General features: G+C 38.1%; 1 protein-coding gene across 2 annotated transcripts in view; it reads right to left on the minus strand.

The window, feature by feature from the left end:
* Window positions 1-23,591, minus strand: part of pde4d (phosphodiesterase 4D, cAMP-specific) — a 386,351-nt gene that overhangs the window by 299,199 nt on the left and 63,561 nt on the right. For both annotated transcript variants that reach the window (XM_041787609.1, XM_041787610.1), the window contains exon 3: window positions 10,572-10,810. In XM_041787609.1, coding sequence (XP_041643543.1) covers window positions 10,572-10,810 — 239 coding nt within the window. The remainder of the gene's footprint in view (window positions 1-10,571; window positions 10,811-23,591) is intronic.

Consider the following 23,591-nt stretch of genomic DNA (forward strand, 5'->3'; position numbering starts at 1 on the left):
TATACTGTTTTCCTTCATTTTATTCCTAAATAGTCTATATAATTGGCAGTAAATATGATTTTTTATTCCTCAACAATTATATTGTAATCTGGATTTTATTCAACAAAATCACCAATGATAACGTTGGTATTTTTTTGCAGAAAAACTTAAAATACAATGTTCCAAATTATTATTCAAAAGAGAGTTTCAAAACACTCAATAGTTTCTAAAGGATTGGAAACAGAAATCTGTTGTCATTGTATGCATTAGGAGGTAATGTTCCTCAAATCAAAGCTATTTCAATCAAAACATATTTACATATTACCATAGGAGCCCTTCTTTGCTATCACCTTAACAAATCTCTCATCCATTCTCATAACTCATAACTATACATGAACTCATAAGTCCATGTATAGTTTCTGCCTGTATTTCCTTTGAGGATGCCAGAATGCCTCCCAGAGCTGCTGTTTTGAGGTAAACTGCTGTCCACCCTCATAGAGCTTCTTTTTAAGGATGCATCACAGGCTCTCAGTAGGTTTGATTTCAGGGGATGATGGGGGCCACACCATGATTTTCTCCCTTTGTGTCCTTTTTACTCCAACAGACACGGTTCTTCTTTTTATACCATGGCAGGAAATGGGCAGTTAGTAACTCCACATATTTTGCTGAAGTCCTTTTGACACCTTCAAGCACCTTAAAGGGGCCTACCAACTCACTTCCTAAGATTTCAGCCTAAAACATCACTCCACCATCTCTTTGCTGACATTGCAACTTTGTTGGGACGTGGTGACCATCCACCAACCATCCAGAACTTCATCCATCTGGACCATCCAGTGTAGCACAGCATTCATCAGTGAATAAAACTGTTCGAAAATGAGTCTTCCTATATTTCTGTTCCCACTGCAATTGTTTCTCTTATCTTGCTACTCCTTAATTTATAGCCAGGGATACACTGTGAGCTTTCAAGCCTGTTCTCACCTGATGATTTTTTAGTTTGAGGTGCATCGTTTGTGAGGACACAACGGCTGACCTCGGCTTAATTAGCTACTTAAAACGTGGATGAGTATCTGACTTAAACTCTCACAGAGCCACAAGCAGATTCTGAAACGTCAGGGCATTTTTCCTGTCTAAACTTCTCTGAGCAGATCATCAGATGATCCATGAGGGACAGAGAGAGAGCTACGAAAGGAGACACTCAAGTCTCAACAAGTAAAAGTCAAAAACTCAAAAGTTTTATCAACTTCTTTCCCTCATCGATCTCATCCAAAGTCACTGATACTGAAGCTGCTGAGAGTCACATGGTTTCTCTACTGGATTAACGTTTCTTTATGACACGAAAAAAAAAATGGCAAAACAAAGAAGGAAAGACAGGAGTTAAACTTAATGTTCCTGGCTTATCTGATTGTCTTTATGTTGTATTGAAGCAAAAATCAAACTGATCTAAGCTCAGACTGACAGCACAGTGTGCAGCTCTATTCCCAGACTGTAAACCCGGATTTTATTTCTATTTAAACTTTTGAGCAATCATCAATTATTCTTTCATGTTTTGTAAAAAAAAAATGTTGACATTACTAAATCAAATTAGTCGTTAAGAGTGTTCAGCTGAAAGATGCAATGTAATGACCATGTTAAGCTGAGATAACTTAGTATGTTTAGTTCTTTAAGAGGGGGGAGGGGCTATTTCAAAATTCTGCCCATCAACAATGTGACGAGCTCAGTTGGCAGTGTGTGGAGTTTGTTCCCACCAGTGGCTGCTGCATCCATACTTTGAAAAAGTAGAGTTTTTGGAAGCAACGTTACACCAACTGGAATGGTGAGTGTGTAAAATAAATATTTGGAACGTTAGTTATCTTTATGGGAAATTTGAGTAGGCTAAAAAGACCAGTCCATCAGCAAGTCAGCTAAATGTGTACGTTAGCTTAGCGTCCACTTTGCTGACGCAGCATTTTTTCCTTAGTCTTTCAGCTCGCTGTTCATAACTTAGCATGTGCATGGTGTTAACACGTGCTTGTGGGTAATGCTAGCTAATGTCTTTCCATTCAAAATAGCATTTCTTCAGGTTGTACATAAGTAATTTGTGACATTTATAGCAGTGATTTAGCAAACTTTTAAAGGACCAGGTCATTATTTGGAAATCAGCAGAGGTTGATAAACTTTTTGCAGTGGAGTAAATGTTACTGCTATTGAGTTCTTGAGCTAAATATTTTTTTATGTTCTATTTTTTATAGATTTTTGTGCTGTGATATGCACTGCATCTTAACTACCCCAAGGCTATGTAGCTCACATTCCTGTTCATCCAGCAGGTACTCCTGTCATTGGGCAACACTAAACTAAAGCCAAAGCAACAAACACTGAAAAATCCGCTCACATTGTAAAGACATATGTCAAGTCTACTATGAGAAGCTAAGGCTGTTTTTTTTTTTCTATAGATATTTCAGCAGTACACATACTATCTATTTAAGAACTACAATGCAGCAGGGGGCAGGATTGTCATGCCACTTGAGTTTTCAAGTACAAGCTGTACAAGTGTATGCTAAGGACTGCATATTTCAGTTTAATTAATTCAGAAAAACATTTTTTTTCTCTTGTGAATGTTTCATTTATTCTCAAGTTGATGCTTTAGAAGTTCATATCTAGTTTTATTGCAAGACTGTAGGTGTGCAGTTGTTTACAAGGATATGGCAGACATTAAGAGCTTTGTTTTGAGAATAAAATATATTAGGACATTTGAATATCTTGTTTGATTCATTCAATTCCATAAAATTTCATAGAAAGAATGCATTTCATACAATCTTAAAAATCAAAATAAATGAATTAAATTAGAAAACATATGGCTTGTAATAAATGATGTTAAGTAGAAATAACTAGTGTCATATTAGCTATTTTTTATATATGTTTATGTAAGTTAAACTTAGCATTGTTATTTCATACAACTTAGACTTAATTTTTGTGAACTAATGATTTTTAGTAAAGACTACTAATATACACTTAATATGCCTACTGCATAAAATTAAAGTTCTATGTTAATACAACTTGACCTCTTTAGTATCAGCTTCTGTAAAAACTTAAGTGGTATAAGGCAATCAATTTACTCGCGCTTATTAGTATTGTCAACTAATTCGGGTTTAGAGTGCACTGACTCTTTCTCTTTCTCCCTCTCTTCATAATCAGTAAACAAATAATCATCCATGCTTATTGTCAAAAAGAGAGAACTTTTCAACACTGAAGTCAAAGATCAGTCCTCTGGTGACTGATTTATGGAGCTTTGGGATAGCAGAACATTAAGGCTATCATAACTTTAGATTGGGCGATAAGAGCTTTGTGCTTTACTAGCACCAATAAATGAATATTACTCATTATTTGCTGTCTCCATCATAGGCTAAATGTTTCTCCAGCATTTTTTTAAGATGAGTGGAAATAGTTTAAACTTCAGATATTAAAAGGCCCAGCCAAAGTTGTAATCCTTGCACTGACTCTGGTCCATTCTGCTTTCACTTGTCAGTGTGAGAACTCAGGCTGTGCGCCACAATGGGACCGCAGTATAGCACATAAATATCAAATTTTGTTCGTGTGTCGTCAATGTTCCAATCACACAGTGAATGCCAAGATCAGACCACAGAGGAGGATGAATTCAGTCAGAGGCAGGAACAAAACGTACCCCCCCCCCCTCCCCCGGGGGTGAAAATTTATCATCAGAGGGGGGGAAATCAGAACCCAAAGGGGGGAAATCCTCCCCATCCTGCTCAGCAATTTGCACCCTGCTCTGACTTACAATAAAACCAAGAAAATGCTCATGAGCCTTTACAATATTACACCTAGGTGCACTGTGATTTCATATTGGATTTTGAGTTTTATGAGTTATGTTTTCAAATGATGACGGAAACACTTCAAGTCTTATGAGAAAGGCTGTGAAAGAAAGATGATGCAAATTATTAAAAACAGTCAATACCAGCTGTCAGAAGAAGAGAAGACAGTCTTCCTTGTCACATAACCACACAACCCTTTTCAATTTACCCCATTCTTTTCAAGCCAAGGTGACAGGATTTTTTACAAACGGGTCAGTTAAACACACTTGGGAAATGTTTGCCCTTTTCTAAAGTTCATGTAAAAGTTCTATTCAGAGAGGCAGAGCAGCCTTTCTCCTCAGCATTATCAACATGACTGCAGGTAAATTATTCCGTTTAGATTGTGTTTTATCATGGCCAGGAGTTTTGTTGGTAAAAATGTTAAGAATAATGTAGCCCATTACGCATCTAAATACATAAAAATGTCAGAGATTAATTTAAAAAAAAAAGATTTCCACAAATGAGCATGTGTTTGATAATCAAGGAATAATTTAGAAGCACAGAGGAAACTATTTCAGTCCTGTTGTGTATCAGAGTTGCCATAAAAACTGTTCTGCCTGTCTGAATTTCTAATTTTGCACTTAGTGACGCAAGCCTTTCTTGTTTTCCTAGAAGTCCTCAAGTCAATAACACTTTCCTCTGTTTTTAAAGTCTGTCTGTTTGTAATATACTCTCTAATTAAAGCAGCATTAACAAGCTTGAGTCTTATTAATAAGATGTACCTCACTGCTCTTTTTGTCAACTGTTTTTTTCCCCTGACTGAGACACTGCAGCTCCTATCACCCTTGACAAAATCGGAGAGAAATCCAAGACGGGAACAAGTAAGCTGGTGCATTATCTTTCCCATACAGCACATGATGAGCCATTGAAAGGTGTTATGCAGGTAGCAGAGGCATGGTGATGGAGATACAGAGCCTTTTGAAGCATGCGATCACTATCAAAGACCACGCAGAGAAGCACCACTTTCTGTTTGATTGACAGGGTACATTACTAACCCGGGACACAATGGGGATTTTCCACTGACAGATAGGTGTGACCACTGAGTTTATAAGCTATTTCCAACTGTCTGGATACATTTCTGGGCCGCTCACTGAGTAAAATTATGGCTCCCCCACTGGACTAGCTGTCTTTGATACAGAACACTTTTTGGTATGTTTGTTTCTGTCCCTCCTCCGAGAATCAAGCTGGTTGGAGACTCGATGTCTGCCTGCCAAACCTCATTTTATCGAAATCCTCTGATACAATCTCCAGCGGGTTGGGTGTGATTCTTCTCTCAGCTGTTGTATTCTTATGTTTTCCAGCATGACAGACTGCAAGTGCATACTTAAAGCACAGCTTTTTACAATTTTTGAACCAAGAAAGTCACAAAAAGTCAAAATAATTATAGTTAAAACATGAACCTACAGAAATACTGCAGATTAATGCCAAAAAAGGAGCCATCTGTGAAAAATACTGGTGTCTTTTTAAGAACATAAACGACAGATCTTTGTTGCAATTTCCTGTGAGGTTGCCTTCATCCTGTTTGTCAGGTTTCAAATGTTGAATTGCGTTCCCTGTTAAGATTTGTAAGTGACAGTGGTGACAGAAATAAATCCACAGGCCTTGTTATTTGATGAGTCACAGTCCTTACAGAATGTAATCAGCCAGGCAGTGGTTTGCATGTTGCTCATTGACAGCACATTTATGCTGTTTGAATTACTGCCAACCAATTCCTAGATCACACCGTTATTGATGTCCCATCTTTCAGGCGGCCATTGCTTGCTCCTAATTTCACAAACTCAATATGCAGAGACCTGGGAGTTATGATGTTTCGTAAAGGTAATCCATCACCATAACAATCAGAGATTTTTCCCTCCACAAAGAAACACACTGAACTACCTATGATATCATTTAACAGCGCACTCAATGACCTTAGCTATAACAACCTTCTGTGCAAGATAAAGGGCTATCTCACTGATAGAAAATATATATAGTCTCCAAATGTGTGTTTCCATTGGTGTAATATCACTTGGAAAAAAGAATCACTGATGTGTCCTAAAGTACTCATTAGATAGAGCACTGCAAGAGTATCAGAACCATGGCCTGAGGGTCAAATGCTGGCTAATGGTCCATTTTTATTGGCCTGCAGTAGGGGTGTGATGACGGATTTGACACTATTTTTTAATTTTGGAACAAAATACATGAGTGGAAAATGTATCCTTTATACAGCTGAAAGTCACGAATTCAAAGCAATTCAGGTCTTTTCAGAAATGTTTAAACAAATCCTTTTGTACTGAATAGGCTATCAGTGCTTATGTACAGTTTGTTATAGCTCTGACTCAAACTGCATTTGAACAGCTCTTCAAATCAAATGTCCATGCATTTTATTGGGTTCCACATCTTTAAAGTCCTTGTAAAGTGAAATCCAAACTTTGTGTCTTAACACACTAGATATGTCGGAATAAGGTTGCTGTAGGCATGTGAAAACACTGAGAGCTACATGTGACTGAATTTTGGATTTAGACTGTTAGAAAGTTGTTCACCTTTTACCTCTCTGGTTTACCTGGAGCAGGTAAAAAATCTGAGCTCACGACATCACCAGTCTTGATGGGGAATTAACCCACCCCCCTAACATGACAACGACATGAAATCACCAAGCAGTTCATCTCTCTAACATCAAGTCTGTTGTTTACTGATGTCACTGCCTTCATTGAAGGTTAACAGCCATTTACATGCTGTGTTTTGTTTATTGTGAGGTAAATTTCCCATCAGTCAGGGTGGCCTACAGGTCAATAGAAGCATCATAACAGAGAGATTTGTGCCAGAAAACAGTAAATTTAATCCACAACTTCTGTCTCTCTGCTCCGGCCAGGGAGGCAGCTGTGCTCTGATCAGAAGCATTTGTTTTCAGTTTGACAGGATTGATTTTTAGATAAGTGGGCATGGCTTTAGCTCAGTCACCTGACACGCCAACAGTACACCCCTAGAGCAGATATTCCTGCCTCATTTTTCATCATTTTGAAGCCTAATTTTTTACATTTAGAGATGTTTATCATGACTGAAATTTGGCCTGGTGGTTCATAACACAGTGGTCTGTCATACAACTAACCTTATATTTTATATATATATATATATATATATATATATATATATATTCCTAATCAATTTACTGAGACTCTCATTTACAGCATTGCTACAATTACAATAATAATAAAAGCATTTACATTATTTTGGAAGTACTGCACAGGTATTTAGCAGCAGCATTTAATAATCTAACACCGCTATGAGAAACTCATCCATTTGCGGATCATGTGTGGCCCCAAGTGGTGCACAGAGCAGGAGGAGGGGTTGGAACGGTAATTCAAATGGATCATGGACTAGCTCTGTTTCTTCACTAGCTGCCACGCCAGTAATTTTAAATTGCCAGTAGTAATTGATCTATTACAATCCCACTCAGTTGCATCCATACCCATCTACATGCCACTGATGCAGCAGTGGGAGCAAATTGGGATTAAGTGTTTTGCCCAAGGATACCCTGACATGTGACTGCAGGAGCTGGGGATCAAACCCACAACCTGGGGATTGTGAGACAACCCACTCTACCTACTCTTCCTGGTCAGTCTTAAAGATATCATATGGCCACCTTCTGTATTGTTATATGTCAGTCTTCTCATAATATTATAATAAGAAGAAGAAGTTGAAGAACCTGAAAGGATTTTGGGACCTGTAATGTTAGTTTATTCTTGTGGTAATGACAATCGCAAAATCTGCATGCATAAATAAACTAATTGTCGTGCAAACATGTGTCACTGTTTTATTTTTAATACAGCACTTTACATCTATTTTCAATTCTATTGTGAAAATACACTTATGTAATATTAGTTATTGCTTGCACATGCTTTTTAATGATTTAATAGTGCCAGTTATCAGTTTTCAATTAAATGGAGTAGCACCTGAAAGTGTGTTTTTGTTTTGATTGTGTGCATGAGTTCACAATAGCCAAACTTTCAGTGCCATTTAAAGCCCAGGTATTTATGCCCCTATGACATTTTGCTTTCACTATGAACAATGCAGAGGCATAAAGGGGGGACAGGATGATCCTCCCTCTTCTCTTTGACTTCAGAGGTAGTAACAGAAGCATAAAGGATCAGAAGCAAAAACAGGATCAGTGAAGCCAGCAGGGGAGCACAGATGTGTGTGTGTGCATGCCTGAATGTTTGTGTATGAGGAGTTCCTGCTGTGCTCCCTGATCAGTATAAATGTCTCAAGGTGTGAAAACGGCACAGCTGAGTTACATTACTGTCATGGAAATGCACTGTGAGAACATCTTATGAAGTCCACTATGGAGTACTCCCTATGTAGGCAGTGAGGAGTGGTGTAGTGACTGAATGAGTGATTTCAACACAATCGTTATGTTTTTGCTACTTTAAAAAGAGCTGGTTTAAGCTACAAACAAGTAGTTAGCCATGGTTTGACTGAAGCCCTGATAAAACATAATACTAGCTTGAGGGAGCACTTTTTGTATTTTCTTGCTAGACCTAACCACAAGATGCAACTAAACTCTATTATTTTAATGCAAACCATGTATGCTAAATATTTATCTTCCTGTTTCAAAAACAATGTGGCAAATGCTTTAAATATTGTCTGTAGGTCTTTTGCAGATAATGCTGTACAGCAGCGGAGAACTCTCAATGGGGGCAAGAAGTGATTTCTTCACAGTGAAACATGTCCAAAAAGGCCATTTTATGAGCTGTTTAAAAATATGAAAAGTGTTCAGAGTGTGAAAAAATACTTTTGTGTGAAGAATAGTAAAATAGTCAGGCAAAAAAAAAAAAAAAAAAAAGCATGCAGAATGGCAGCAGGCTGGAATGAAAAAAAGCCTCAGTACAGCTTATCACAGTTCAGTGCATTTACACTCTGATCTTGCCTGTATTTCCTCAGTTGATGTCCGTCCAGTCTCGTCTGTTGTGATGGTAAATCCATCTCCTTAAGAGATCCAGATCATTTGGCTAAGCAGTTGAGCTGGTTGTTTGGCTCCCAAATGGTTCTGCATTTGGTACCATTTTGGCTTTTTAAATGCAGATTGAATATGACTAAGGATGGAGGAAAGAAAACTAGCACTCAAATGGGAGCTAGCTGCATGGCTAACGAAAAGGAGCCATTTCATAGAACAGGCTCATTCGTGACAGCACGTTCACATTCGCTTGTTTATTGTACAAGGTTTATTTGATTGATAGTAGGGATGCAACGCCGTTGTCGACAATAATCAATGATGGCATCCATCGCCATCAAATTTTATTGTCAATGATTGGTTTGTTGCGTCTTCTAACTCAATAGTATAACGTTACTGGGGCATTTTTTTTCCTCATCCAATTTTCTACCTCTGATGTGAACGCGTTACATAGTGAGTGATGCACATCATCTCTTTCACTACTTGTCAACACTTAAACAGTGGAGCAAACTCGAACCAGCATACAATAATTACACTTTACATTTGTAAAAGAAAACCATTCAACTTTGCTTCAACACTAATGATGTTAAAACCTCGACAAAAATATTGCTTGAAATAAAAGTTTAATAGTATAAGCAACAAAGTGTTATTAAATACATTTTTGAAACTCTTACTTACTTTATTTTTATTTCATACATGTTTGTAAGTATGTCAAAGATCTTTTTTTTCAGCTGCTAGTTAAAAAAATAACAATTTAGCCATCAAAGTTATCAAGAGATCCCACAACACAACACTTGACTAATCAACTAATCGTTTCAATGGTCGGGGACTAGTCGACTGTAGGAATAGTCATTGGTTGCATTCGTAATTGATATTATGTCACCATTTCAAAAAAAAAAAAAAAAAGCATGATTGTGACAAAAAGAAGAATTTTTTAATTGTTAAAGGGGCTCAGTTAGCCTCTTAGCTCAGTACATGACTCCTCAAGAGTCTTGTTTCCCTTTAGCTGTCCAGGCCAGCCTTTCCCAAACTTTAGTATGCTGTGGTACCATTTGAGACCTGAAAATCATCTGGGGCCAACCAAAAAAACCCTTTTATAGCTACTAGCTAAAGATTCATTGTGAGATGCATATTAGACTTCTAAAATAAAACAGACTCTTTTTTGTTGTTGTAAAAAAAATAGTTAAAACAAACTGTCCCATTCTGTCTACCAGGGTCACCAAAATCACGACACTTCATACCTTCCTCTCAGGATCTTAACGTTCGAATAATTTGGTGGTAATTCTTGAACCATGTTAAACCTTTTAGCTCTGTGTATCTCAGACATGTTTCCTTAATGGAAAGTTCAGCTACAAGGAGATTTTACAGTAAAGCTTCTATTAAATTGTCAGTACACATAATCTCTCAGTACAGAGCAGAGTTTAAGTTTCTGAAACAATTTCCTGTTTCTTCCCTTCTTTCCCAAAATTGTGAGAAAGAAATCCAAATTCTGCCTGATTTCTCATTTGGGGCCGCTGGTGAGCAAATGTCTCTGATGGTTACCAAGGAAACATGATTGCAAGCATTTAAATGATACACAATTCCCAGATGATAACCACCAGTAAATGTTTAATAATCACTTTTCAACCTGTGAGATGAGTATCAGATACTTAAGTAGGAGGCAGTGTGAGTCCCCCGTCACTGCTCTCAGGTGCTGCATCGATCCATCAAACCACTCCACTCTTCTGTACTCCTTGCCTCTAATTACCCAATCCACTGACAGGCATGTTGTTCGACAAAAAGCGCGCGCACACACACACACACACACATCGACCTACCTGCTGGTGTCAGCGGAGGTGATGGCGATGAGTGGAGGGGTGCGCAGTGGCAGTGTTGTCGGCCGCGGTGGGACTGTGACTGTGTCTGGCTCTGACTTGCGATCACAGTAGTACTGTTCTGCCTGTCTGAAGGCCAGAGGGGGCAACTGGACCGTCCGGCACGACAGCCTACGCACCAGGAAGGGCTCCATGCAGGTGACTGGCCCCGGCTCAGGGGAGTCGGATGACTCATCGGATACCTGGATGAGGTGGAAGAGGAGGCGGTGAGTTCACAATGCTAGATAGTCATTTAAGGAATACAAGGAGAGACTGATGCTATCAGAACATGAAGGTATCAGTCTTTATTAGCGTAGCAGTGTTGATGATTCTAAATTCCATATTTACATTTACTTTACTGTTTTGATTGAGTAAAAAAACGCTATAATATGGGTTTACGCTTTGAGACTGGTACTTTGTGTAACATGAGCGCCATCTGCTGGGTCTCCTGCAGTCTTCAGCGGTTCAGCTCATGCACCATTGCCGGTCTGTGATATGCTGACCCCTTGGTAAGTTGGTTTGTAATAGGCTTTGCTAAAATACTTTCAAATAAGGTTTTTTTTTCTGACAAAAGTATCATTTATTCATGTGATGTGATTTTGAGTCTCTGAAATCAATGTCAAGCATTTATACGATTATTTTTATCTATTATTGAGTAATTATGGTCCACAAGTTGTTTTGCTTTGCTAACTAAAATCAAAGCTTCACAACTAATTTCATACAGTGTCTTGAGATAACTTCAGTTATGAATTGGCGCCTTCCAAACAAAGTTTGATTGATTTAAATATCAAGGGTTTTTCTGCATATAAAATAACGAGGCCAGAACATTTGAATGAATGAATGAACAAAATTTATTTCGGTTCACTCACAACAAACAAATCAATCAAAAGTAAGGTCAATGTTAAATTTCTGAATCTGCAAATTTCATGCCGCCTCCACTCTCAAAGCTCTAACGCCGTGAAAACAGTTTTTTTCATGACAAGCATTGCACTAAGTTGATGTTATTTTCAACTGCAATCATGGGATTGTGGCAGTGCAGCAAAAGTGCTGCCGGAGTCACTGCCAAAACTGCCAGATAGGAAGAAAACAACCGCGAGTTTCCTAATTTACCAAGATTTTCTTTCCTACAGCAGATGCATGGGATGATATTTTATGGTGGTGTGACACAAAATAAATTTTCTGGTCAACATTAATAAGTTTAAAATCAAAGTTGTCATTAAGGTCACATGACCTACATCTGCCATTGCCGATAATTGAAGTTTTTAGTTATCATCTGCTCCAAGCCAGTCTGTAATGCGCTGTCTCTGCATTTTTGGTGCTAATTACTTTAGGAGTGGCTGTGAGAGATCTAATAAGCTTCTGTTATCAGAATAAAACGTGTGCTGGTGCCAAAAGTGAAAGTTTATGCCTGACTCATCACACAACACAAGAGAGATATATTAACTGCTACATTCGCCAATCCTAACTGTAGACATGTCTAGACCATTTTCTATCTATCATGTTTACAAAGATCCTACAATCACGCCACAAGCAAAGCACTAGGCAACAGCTGTAATGAAAATCTTTCTTTCGACTGGCAGAAATAGCCGCAGACTTTTGGTGATCGGGGATCTTTTGGGTTTATGTGAATTGAGAAAGAGAGATGAATAGAGATCCGTTAAGAGGGAAAAGGATGGAAATATAGAGAGAGCTGCTACAGTCATGAAGTCATCACAGAACACACCAGCTCTCCTGAGAGATTTACCAGTAAGTGCAAAATGAAGAACAGACAAAAATAGCACTAGTGAGAAAATAATTCAAGATGGTGTGTAGCCATGTAGGTAAACAGGTGTAAACCGTGAAATGTCCAGAAGATGGTTTTGGTCCATGGAGAATTGAGCTATTAACTGAGATCAAGATGTGACAGTAATGTTGGAAGAAGTGTTAAAAGGTTAAATGACTGTTGCTTTTGACAATAATGTCTTATCTGTGAAGTCAAAGATCTCTCTTTGTTTAGAACAGAATTAAATCAAATTTTAGTTATCTGAATATGAGCAGCACATGGAAGACGAGATTTCTTAATGCTTTACGTGATCCCTTTCGTCCTGGCAGTATATGCGATCAAGAACATTTTTGTTGTGAGTTATTATTGCCTTCTGTCACGTCTTGGCTTCTCGTGTGCATGCATGGTGTTGTTTTGTGTTGAAAAAGTACCAAAATCATATGCAGAGTAAAACAGCTCCGCAGTTGTTCAGAAATGGTGGATTGTTTTATGTTCAACAAGCAAAATGTTTCGATTCAACAGGAGGAGGACGTAGAATTTCATTTTAGTTTTGAGTTGTTTAGTCAAAGTTTTTTGTATTGGGGATGTTTTGAATTATTAAGTGTTTTATATTTTGCAGGCAGCTCGGTTTTAAATCAAAGGTTTCCAGTATTTTCATTTGCTATAGTCCTTACCCTCTCTACCCTCTCGGTGAACCTCAGGATGAGGCAAGTAAATCCTACCAGAAATGGCTAGTGGCATTAGAATTGTTTCATGGAATGTTAACAGTCTACAAAATCCCATAAAGAGAAAGAAATGTTTATCATATCTGAAAGCCCAGCAAGCCCAAATAGCATTTATTCAGGAGACTCACCTGATTGACTCAGAGGCAGCAAAACTAAAAAGAGATTGGGTTGGGCAGGTTTATTATAGCTCATTTTCAAGTAAAAAAAAACGTGGAGTGGCTATCCTGGTGCATAAGAAGTTGAATTTGACTATTACCAAAGAGCAAAAGGATGATGAAGGGAGGATGGTGTGCCTGGAAGCCAGAATTGATGGGGAAAAAAGTTGACTTATGTAATATTTATGCCCTAAACATTGAAAATCCAGAGTTTTTTCATAAAATCAATAGGTTAGTAGGGAACATAAGTGAGGGACACACAATAATAGCAGGAGATTTTAATCAGGTTCTGGATGGGAACCTTGATAAAATCCACTTTTTCTAATAATGTTCCCAAAGACAGAATTGCGAATAAATTACTGATGAAAGACCTCAGACTTCTGGACGTATGGGGGCTTGTTAATCCCAGGGAAAGAGAGTATACATTCTATTGTCATACACATAAATCACATTCTAGGATAGCCTATTTTTTAGTTATTAAGGACCAGGTTGAGAATGTGTCTGACTGCCTCATTGGACCTATACTATTGGCTGATCATGCAATAGTACATTTAGGATTAATAATGGAGCCAGAGGGGGTTAAAAGAAACAGATGGAGGCTAAATATCTCTATGTTTCAGGATCAAGAATTTATCAGATTAATAGATGAGGAACTTGAAAACTTCTTCTCTGATAATATAGGGTCAACAGATAAAATTGGAAAATGGGTGGCCTCTAAGGCTTATATTAGGGGGGAAATAATAGCCTATTCCAGTAGGGAAAAAAGGCAAGAAATGCAAAGAGTAAAAGACCTTGAATCTCAACTTAAAGAGTTGGAGAAAAAAATGTTCCAAAACCCTACAGATCTTTTATTTAAACAAGTATGTGATTTGAAACTTCAGGTAAATGAACTATACAAGAAAAAGGCAGAGTATGCCATGTTTAGACTTAAGAGTAATTTTTATGAGAGTGGAGAAAAATCAGGGAAAGTCCTTGCTAGACAGTTACGTCAGAAAGAAAATAGTTATATACCAGCTGTTAAAAATGAGGAAGGGGAGCTGTTGACAAAAACAAAAGATATTAATAGGGTATTTACACATTTTTATAGCCATTTGTATAAATCAGAAGTAAATCCAGTAGAGACTGAATATCAAAGTTTTTTTCTCAAAAATCAAATTACCTCAACTGTCTGAGGATCAGAGAGAATGTCTGAACAGATCTATAATGGTTTTGGAAATTAAAAAAGCTATTTCATTAATGTCAGCTGGGAAATCACCCGGGCTGGACGGCTTTCCCTCCGAATATTATAAAAAGTTCGTCGACAGACCAGCCCCGATTTTATCAAGTGTCTATGAGGAATCCTTTTAACTCGGCAAACTACCGGAAACATTTAATGAAGCACTGATTTCCCTTATTGTTAAGAAAAGATAAAGACCCCACTGATCCAGGAAGTTACAGACCTGTTAGTTTGATTAATATGGATTGTAAAATTCTAACAAAGATCCTGGCTATGAGGTTAGAAACTATCCTACCATATTTAATACATCCTCATCAAGTGGGATTCATAAAAGGAAGGTCTTCCTTAGACAATGTCAGGCGATTGTTACATCTTATACAACTTAAACACGATGAAGCACGATTAGCAGCCTTTTCACTGGATGCTCAAAAGGCATTCGACAGGGTGGAATGGGGTTTTTTACGACACACGCTTGGAGTATTTAGAAGTGGGGAGAATTTTATCAATTGGGTGGATATAATTTATTCAGATCCAAAGGCAGCTGTATTAACAAACGGAGTGAGATCACCATGCTTCAAACTTGGCCGAGGAACCAAGCAAGGCGACCCCCTCAGTCCTTTATTGTTTGTACTCTTTCTTGAACCTCTGGCTGCTGCGATCAGAGCAGACAATAGCATTAAAGGGGTCTTACAAGGAGGGGAGGAACACAAAATGTTTCTATATGCGGACGATATTTTACTACTTATCAAAGATCCTGCTATGTCGATGCCTAATGTTTTATTCACTATAGAGTCTTTCTCAAAAATATCAGGATATAAGATAAATTGGAAAAAATCCGAAAGTATGCCAATATCAAGAGGGTGTAACCAATCTACACTCAGTGCATTTCAGTTTGAGTGGGTCCCTGTAGGACTTAAATATTTAGGCATTAAGTTATGTCCAAATTTAGAGAACATAATCTCTATAAACATGACTCCCTTACTGCTAAAAATCAAGACAAATTTGGATAAATGGAAATTAATAAATCTCACCTTATGGGGAAAAATGAATATCATAAAGATGGTGGTTGCTCCACAAGTTAACTGTATTTCTATGATGATTCCCATTAATATTCCTGAAGGAACCTTTAAAAGATATAATCTTATGATAAAAGATTTTTTGTGGAATGGAAAAAAGCCCAGAATCTCTTTTAAAAAGCTATTAGCCTCAAGAGAGAGTGGAGGATTAGCGTTCCCTGATATGGAACTATATAATACAGCATTTGAGATGAATAAATTAGTAAGACATTGGACAAAATATGAGTCTAACCCTGTGTGGGTAAACATAGAGAAGGCCATCACAGCACCTTTCGGAGTCATTGAAATATTATCACAAAAAGATACAGGAAAACAGATAGGAGGGAATTTAATTCTACAACACTTGCAATGGGCGTGGACAAAAGCATATAAATCCCTAGGAGTCTCACCATATAAACAGAACTACTCCTCAGTATGGAACAATCCATCAATTCGGATAGGTAAAAAAAAATCTCCTTTGGGACACCTGGCTGGCAAGAGGGATACATGTCGTCAAGGATTTCTATAGAGTGTTCATTTATGTCACTTGAAGACTTGAAAAAAGAATATAACCTGAATGAGAAAGGGGATTTCTGGAAGTATTTACAGCTGAGGAGTAGCATGGGATCAACTTTTGGGCTAAAGAGAGTAGAGAAAGAACAAAATAATAAAATTGAAGAATTTTTAAACTCCCCTAGTACTCAACAATCTGCTTCAGCATTTTATAAGAAATAACAACAGTGGAATCTGTGAAAGTTTAAGATTAATATGGCAAAAGGACCTTGATATGGAGCTTGGGAAAGAGTTTTGGCAGGAAATTATCTCAAATGTAGGATGGGCCACAGAAGATGCAAGAAGTAAATTTATTCATTATAAGATTGTACATAGATATTATTTTACACCTTCGAAATGATGTAGAATGGGCTTAGCAAAGGATAATAAATGCTGGAAATGTAAAAATGAAGTAGGCACATTTTTCCATGCTATATGGAGCTGCTCCATGGTTTTACCATTTTGGAAGCTGGTGCTGAAAAGTCTCGAAGACTGGCTGGAACAGCCTATACCTGAGTCTCCAAAACTTTGTTTGTTAGGAGACAAATCTATAATACCTGTAGGTGTTACGAAAGCAGAGTCAGCACTGGTAATAACAGGATGCATGGTAGCAGCCAGGATAATTCTGTGTAACTGGAAGAATCCACAGCAGCCAGAGATCACAGAGTGGTTGAAAGTTATGACAGAAACAGCAGCTTTAGAAAATATGATTGCTAGATTAAGTGATAGCCAAAAAAACACAATAAGACATGGAAAGCATTTATGGCCTATATTAGGGATTTAAGACCATGTGAGAGGGCACAGGAAACGGTCTTTTTTTTTTTTTTTTTTTTAAAGATTTATTTTTGGGCTTTTTCGTGCCTTTATTAGAGAGAGAGACAGTGGATAGAGGCGGAAACAGGGAAGAGAGCGGGGAGAGACATGCAGGAGATAGTGCCACGGGCCGGACTCGAACCTGGGTCGCCTGCGTACATGGTGCGCGCCTTAACCACTCAACCACCGGTGCGCCCCGTGGGAAACGGTCATTTTAAACATACATGCTTTGATAAAGAAAAGAAAGAGGGGGGAAAGTAGGATAAAGGAAAAGTTAAGTAATAATGATGCAAACTAATATCAGTATGTAAGGAGATATACCTCTTAATATGTAACAATATTCGTTGGTATATATATAGATCTGTAAACAGATTATGTTAACTAATGAAATGGACTTGTAAACAGATTGTTAGTTAAGGAAATGGGGGGGGGGTAAGGGGGACTATGGACACTTGTACCAAAGAGTGGCATTTGTTTTGTTTTTGTTTTTTATTTCTTTTTTGGGGGGGTTGTTTGTTTGTTTGTTTGTTTGTTTGTTTGTTTGTTTGTTTGTTTGTTTAAGTACCACCCTTAGTGGGGACTGTACAATGTGTGTTGCCAAAACCTTCTGGCTTTTGTCTTGCTGTTAATGATGTAAAAAACAATAAAAAATTTAATTACAATAACAGTAAAAACCAAATGATAACGAGAATTGTTTCAATGCCACATCAACAAAAAATCACCCCCGGCAACTAAAAATGGTTAGTTAATTATTTGTTAGTTATTTCCAACCTGATCATTAAAAGTTCACTGAATATACTGAAATTAGACTGTAATCACCCTAAACAGACTATTGATAAAATATGTCCTCAATTATTTTTATTACTATAGAATAAATGAATGCAGTGACTCTTCTCAGTGTCCGTACTTTCTTATTTAGGACATTTTACCGGTGTCAGTGTTTATGTAGTAACATGAAACTTAAGAAATACCAGGTCAGGAATTCAAGAAAAAAAAACTAGACATGTTCAAATACCATTTTCTCGTTCCTGATACCGATACTAGAGGTGTTGGGTATTGGCCAATACCAAGTACTAACCCAATAGTGGTGTAAACTTTCTGGACTGACTGTGCTGTGGAAAACAGGCACATAATTTTAGCCCTTCAGTGAACTCAGAACATGGCTCAGCAAATGGTAATACACAGCCTCTCTTTGACACTTAAGGCTGTTGTTCCTGCTAGTTTTACTGCTAAATATTAAATTACAAGTGACATATGAGGGTCACAGATGGCCTAGTGGTTTGGGGTGCGCCCTGTGTATGTGGATGGGTTGGGTTCGATTCTGGCCTGTGGCTCTTTCCAGCATGTCTCTCCCCACTCTCTCATCCCTGTTTCCGAATTAATGCACTGTCTTCCTCTATAAATAAAGGCACAAAAAGCCCGAGGTAAAATCTATTTTTTAAAAGTGACACATCACAGGCTCTATCTTTCTCTCCATTTTGCTCTATTCAGCCTGTCTTTATAATGATCAGAGTGTTTAAGGAAGCACGGTTGGACAAAGCATGACGTGATGATAGAAAGCAGCCTGACCTTGGTTGACAGCCCCTCACAAAGCAAAAATATGGCCATTAGCATTTGTTAGCACTCAGGCTAGTGGCAATACAAGATAGAAAATTGCTTAAAAATGCATAGAAAGGGGCGCAGGTGGCCGAGTGGTTAAGGTGTGCCCCATGTATGCGGACAACCTGGGTTTGAATCCAGCCTGAGGCCCTTTACCACATGTCTCTCCCCCACTCTCGTACCTGTTTCTGACCTTATCCACTATCCTCCTCTATCAAATAAAGGCACAAAAATGCTCAAAAATAAACCTTTAAAAAAAATGTAGAAAAAGGTGTTAAATTTCAGATTTACTGGTGTGGATCACCACATCTTTAAAGTCCCTGAAAAGTCACCCAAGTTCCAGGCTTGCTAGAAACTCTTCCAAAAGGTCTTCGAAGGCATGGATAGCATCATCGGAATGGCACAATGGCTAGCTTCAACTGGAACAAGGAGGAGGCTACGATTTATGGTTGAAAAAATTATATAACTTTTAATAACTTGTGTCAGTTCTTGTTGTATAGGGTAACACTGGCTTGGAGGGTTTTTTTTTCTTACAAACAGAGAATAATGAAAAAGACAAAAAAAAAAAATGTCCTTTTGAAGAGTTTCATAGACTTTAAGTAGCACAGTCACAACCCACTTTTGAGGCCCAACCCACAAGTTGAGAACCACTGATTTAGAAAACCTTTCTTATAACTTTATTTTGACTAGTATAAATAAAACAATTCACTCTGGTGTTTTTCTTACCTACTAAAAAAAAGAAAAAAAAGACAATTTCATACAGAAGTCTATAAGGAAAGTTACAGGAGAAATAAGAAACTATAAGTAAAAATTAAATATTAGAAAAAATGAATTGAGAACATTTTCCTCAGGAGGCAGGAGGAGTCCTCCGAGAGCTGTGACTGTGTTAATGTAAGGTGAAACCAGAGTGAGAAACTCATTCTACAGTAGCGAGTCATCCTGGAGGATACACTTCAGTGTGTCATTAAGTGGTTATCGGAAAGGTTGATGCTGCTGCAGTGACGACAGGAGAGGAGCCTCTCCTGAACAAACAACACTTATTCAAAGCAAGTTCCCCACATTAAAGTCATTGTTTTCCTGAATTTATACCCCAATTAGGAGACATCAATCTTATTTTGTGAAAGCGCAAAGAAATTACAGCCTATTTTTAATATGCAAATTGCAATTTCTCTTGCTTTCTATTGCCCTCCAGCAGTGTTTTGCTTCCTCACCGTTATTGAATGCACAATGAAATAAGAGTATGCTGGAAAGAAATGGGCAGAATGAGCTCAATTTGGTGTCTTTTTTTTTGCTTCTCTGCCTTCAGGGGCACACAGAGGTAATCACTTGTGTGCGTATTGAGTGGTTCCTGGACTATCTTTGATTCAGGACCTGAATACACAAGCATGCACACACACATATGCAGTGAGACGGTGAGTCAGCATGATTAATAGAGGCTGATTTGGGTAATTAATCTTAAGGCTAACCATGGGGAGTTTTTATTTGTTCTGCATGAGTAACACAGTTTCCCCAGTAAGGGTCAGCTATTAACATTTACACCCACTCTGCTGGAGATGGTGTGGCCAACATCATTCCTTTCTACTATCATTTAAGCAAGGATGCAATTAAAAGCCATGGATTTCTGAGACCATTTGGTGATTCACTTTATGACCCACTTCCCAAAGCCCTTTTCAAAATTGAGACCCTGAACATCTCACAGCATTTGGGGGTTGTTAAGCTATGTTAAGGTGGCCATTTTCACAGCACCAAAAAGGAGGACACTTTGCAGCACTTCATGAAGCAAGAATAATCACAACAAATAAGAATCTAGTGTATTCACCGCTACTATACAATTTTATCCAAGATACCAATAGTAACATGATACAGTGATTCTGAGATACTCTATTCATTGAAGGACAGTTTGATCCAGGACTGCCCCTGGCCAAAGTCAGGCCCTAAGCAGACTCTGATATGAGGCCCCCCAACACTGCTGCCACTATCGCCCCAACATACGCACTTAACAATACTCAAAAGTATCTTAAAATAACTAAAATAACTAAAGGATATATTACTACAATGATAATAAATACAGAGTCTTTGCAATTTAGCCTGAGTTTGTCGCATATAAAAGACACAGTTCTTAGTTAGTAAAATTATCATTGATTTTAATGATCATATTCCTTGATGCAATAATAAAGATATTCTAAACTGAGCTCTTCAGAAGAACCCGTTTTGCATCACAAAGGTTTGCAAATGGAGACTACATGGCAAGGTGCTTGATTTTATTCACCTGTGGCAACGGGTCTGATTGAAACACCTGAATTCAATCATTAACAGGTGTGGCCAAATACTTATGTCCATAGAGTGTATATGGATTGACTGACTGACTCATAGAAGGATTGAATGATTTAACCTAAGACCCTCCGTAAGAAGACTTGTAAGACCTATAATGCCAGACTCAGAGGATTTTGTGGTGAAAAACAAATGTCTAATAAATCAGTTAACTCACGTACAGTCGACAGAAATTTTTTCCTTCAGTGAGTTTGTCCTTCTTACACCATCAACCACCAGTACAAAGCTGGAATAACTCCCTGTTTTTTTTCTTATTTTGGTCTATTATAGGTGCAGCCTGTTTTGGTACTGTAGATTTATTTGCCGTGCCAAGTAGAGCTGCTCAACGGTGGATGCACAGCCTGAGGCAGCCTGCAGAATAAAAAATACCTATTCGCCCTCCAAGTGCAAACAGATGAATTATCCTGGCAGTTAGCTCTATGCACTGTCCTTTACAGCTTTATACGTCTTTGTTAGACCTGAAAGACTTTCACATCCATGATTTGTATGTGTATGTGTGTTTGTGTAGCCTTTCCCTGTTTGTCGTGACTGCTCTGCCTCAGTCTAAATAGCAGAGCAAAAACACTTCACCCCCCCCCCCCCCCCCCCACCTCTCCACCCATCCACCCCTGCATCCATCAAGATGCCAATCTTCATCCAGGAAGCCATTGAGCCCTTCATTCCCACATAATTACCTGTATTAGACTCATTGCCATGGACTGCAGTTTACAGACAGAACCAACATGATTAACCCTCACTTGACTGCAGGCTGAAGTAAAACGTAGATGGATGATGGCTCTCATGAGTCCATAAAGTTAAGTCAGTATTAATCATTCATTTTTAGAGGCTACTTAACAATTTATGGAACATTTGCATGTTTTGTTATTCAGACTGGTTACAGAGCACGACTGTTATAAGTGCAATTCATTTCCTGCACAAACCTTATTAAAGCTACTCTGAGAAACTCTTATTTCATGTTGGTATGGCATCCCATGGGGACAAAGTGGTAATTTTCTCTCTTTGCTGTTCATGTCCTGTTGAGTGCAAGTTGTTCTCCTCACTGAAAAAAATACAGACTCTGCAAGCATCTACAGCCCTTTCTTTGAAAATTGGTTGCATTTGTAGTAAGCATATGTGTATTCAGTTGTCACCATGATGTCTCTAGTCAGTTAGTGAATGGCCACATTGGAGTAGGTAATTTAATACATGTTAGCTGAGATAGGTTTGTAAGGTTCAAAGATAACCTCAGTATACAACACTACACTTGGTGCAATCATTCACTCACATGGCTTTTCTTATCACTGCTATGCAGACGATGCACAGCTATTCCTACCCTTTACACCAGATGACACAACTGTCTAAGCTCAGATCTCATCCTAACTTGCTGATATTTCTAAACAGATGAAGGAACGTCCTCTTCAGCTCATCCTGTCCAGACCAAGACTGAGCTTTTTTGTCATTTCAACCAGTCCCAGCATGCAGCCACAGATCAGAACCCAGCTTGGATAGAAATTTAAAAAACAAACAAACAAACAAAAAACTCATGCCCACTAAATCTGCCCAAAATCTGGGTGTCATGATTGATGACCAGCTAACCTTCAAGGTTCATGTGGCCTCGATTGCTCAGTCTTACTGATTTACCCTCTATAACATCAAGAGGATCAGACCCTACCTGACAGAGCATGAAACACAGGTTCTGGTACAGGCTCTTGTTAAAATGTGCTTTGAGTCAGTAACTCAGTACTAGCAGGTCTCCCTGCATGAAGATTTAAGCTTCTGCAGATCATCCAGAACACAGTAGCACGTCTGGTCTTCAACCAACCCTAGTAGGGATGCAAGAAAGTTATGCAGAAGAAGCCTCACCACTGAGTGGCAACAGCATGGCCAATAACACAGCATCACTGATGGAGTTATCCAGTGTTTTAGAGGAGGATAACGTGACAGTGTTGAAAAAACATTGGTGGATAAAAAGCACTTGAGTTTTAATACAACAGATCTGATTAGTAACTTAAGAGTCATCATCCAAACAATGGACACTAACATTTGCACTGCTAGCATCAGTGGCAAACCCAAGGTTTAAAGCCTACGGAGAGCTGATTCATCAGGCATTTCAAAACTGCAGAAAGTTTGCCTGAGACACCCAAAAGGCAAAAGTTTTAATGACAAAATCATCACAATATTATTTTGCATTAACAGTCTACTTGACTTTTTACCTATCTTATGTCAGTACATATTTTCATCTTTATGAGAAACATTGACTCCCTTTAAGTTCTGACTTGTGCTGTGAAAATAACACAACATTCCCCCCAACCTCTCCATTTATTAACCATGACAGCCTATTATCATTTATGTGTTTTATCTGTAGAGTAATTGCAAAAGGCTTTTAGTTTTTTCATGTTTGATTGAGGAATACATTCTACTTATTTTTTAAACAACCTGTTTTTTAACAGGAAAACATGTCTGGTTGGACATATGTCAGCTGAATTCCTGTTTAGTTGATTGATTTTAGAGTTTGTCTAGAGATTAACATTGATTTCATTTAAAAGTGAAAAAAGCGGACTCTTTAACACCAAAGTATGTCAGTTGTTTGTTTATGTTGTATTTCAGTACACAGATGTTCAAATTAAAGTAAAAATGAATAAATAAAAGTTGTAAAGTCAGAACTGCTCTTTGTTTTTGGATGTAAACATGAGGGATGAGTCAAAAAAGAGTCAGTTGAGGTGGTTCAGGTATCGATAATGAGGCTACCTGGTCACCTCCCTGTGGAGGTCTTCTGGGGACACGCTCAACTGGCAGG

Source organism: Cheilinus undulatus, linkage group 5, assembly GCF_018320785.1.
Source record: "Cheilinus undulatus linkage group 5, ASM1832078v1, whole genome shotgun sequence".
NCBI lineage: Eukaryota > Metazoa > Chordata > Actinopteri > Labriformes > Labridae > Cheilinus > Cheilinus undulatus.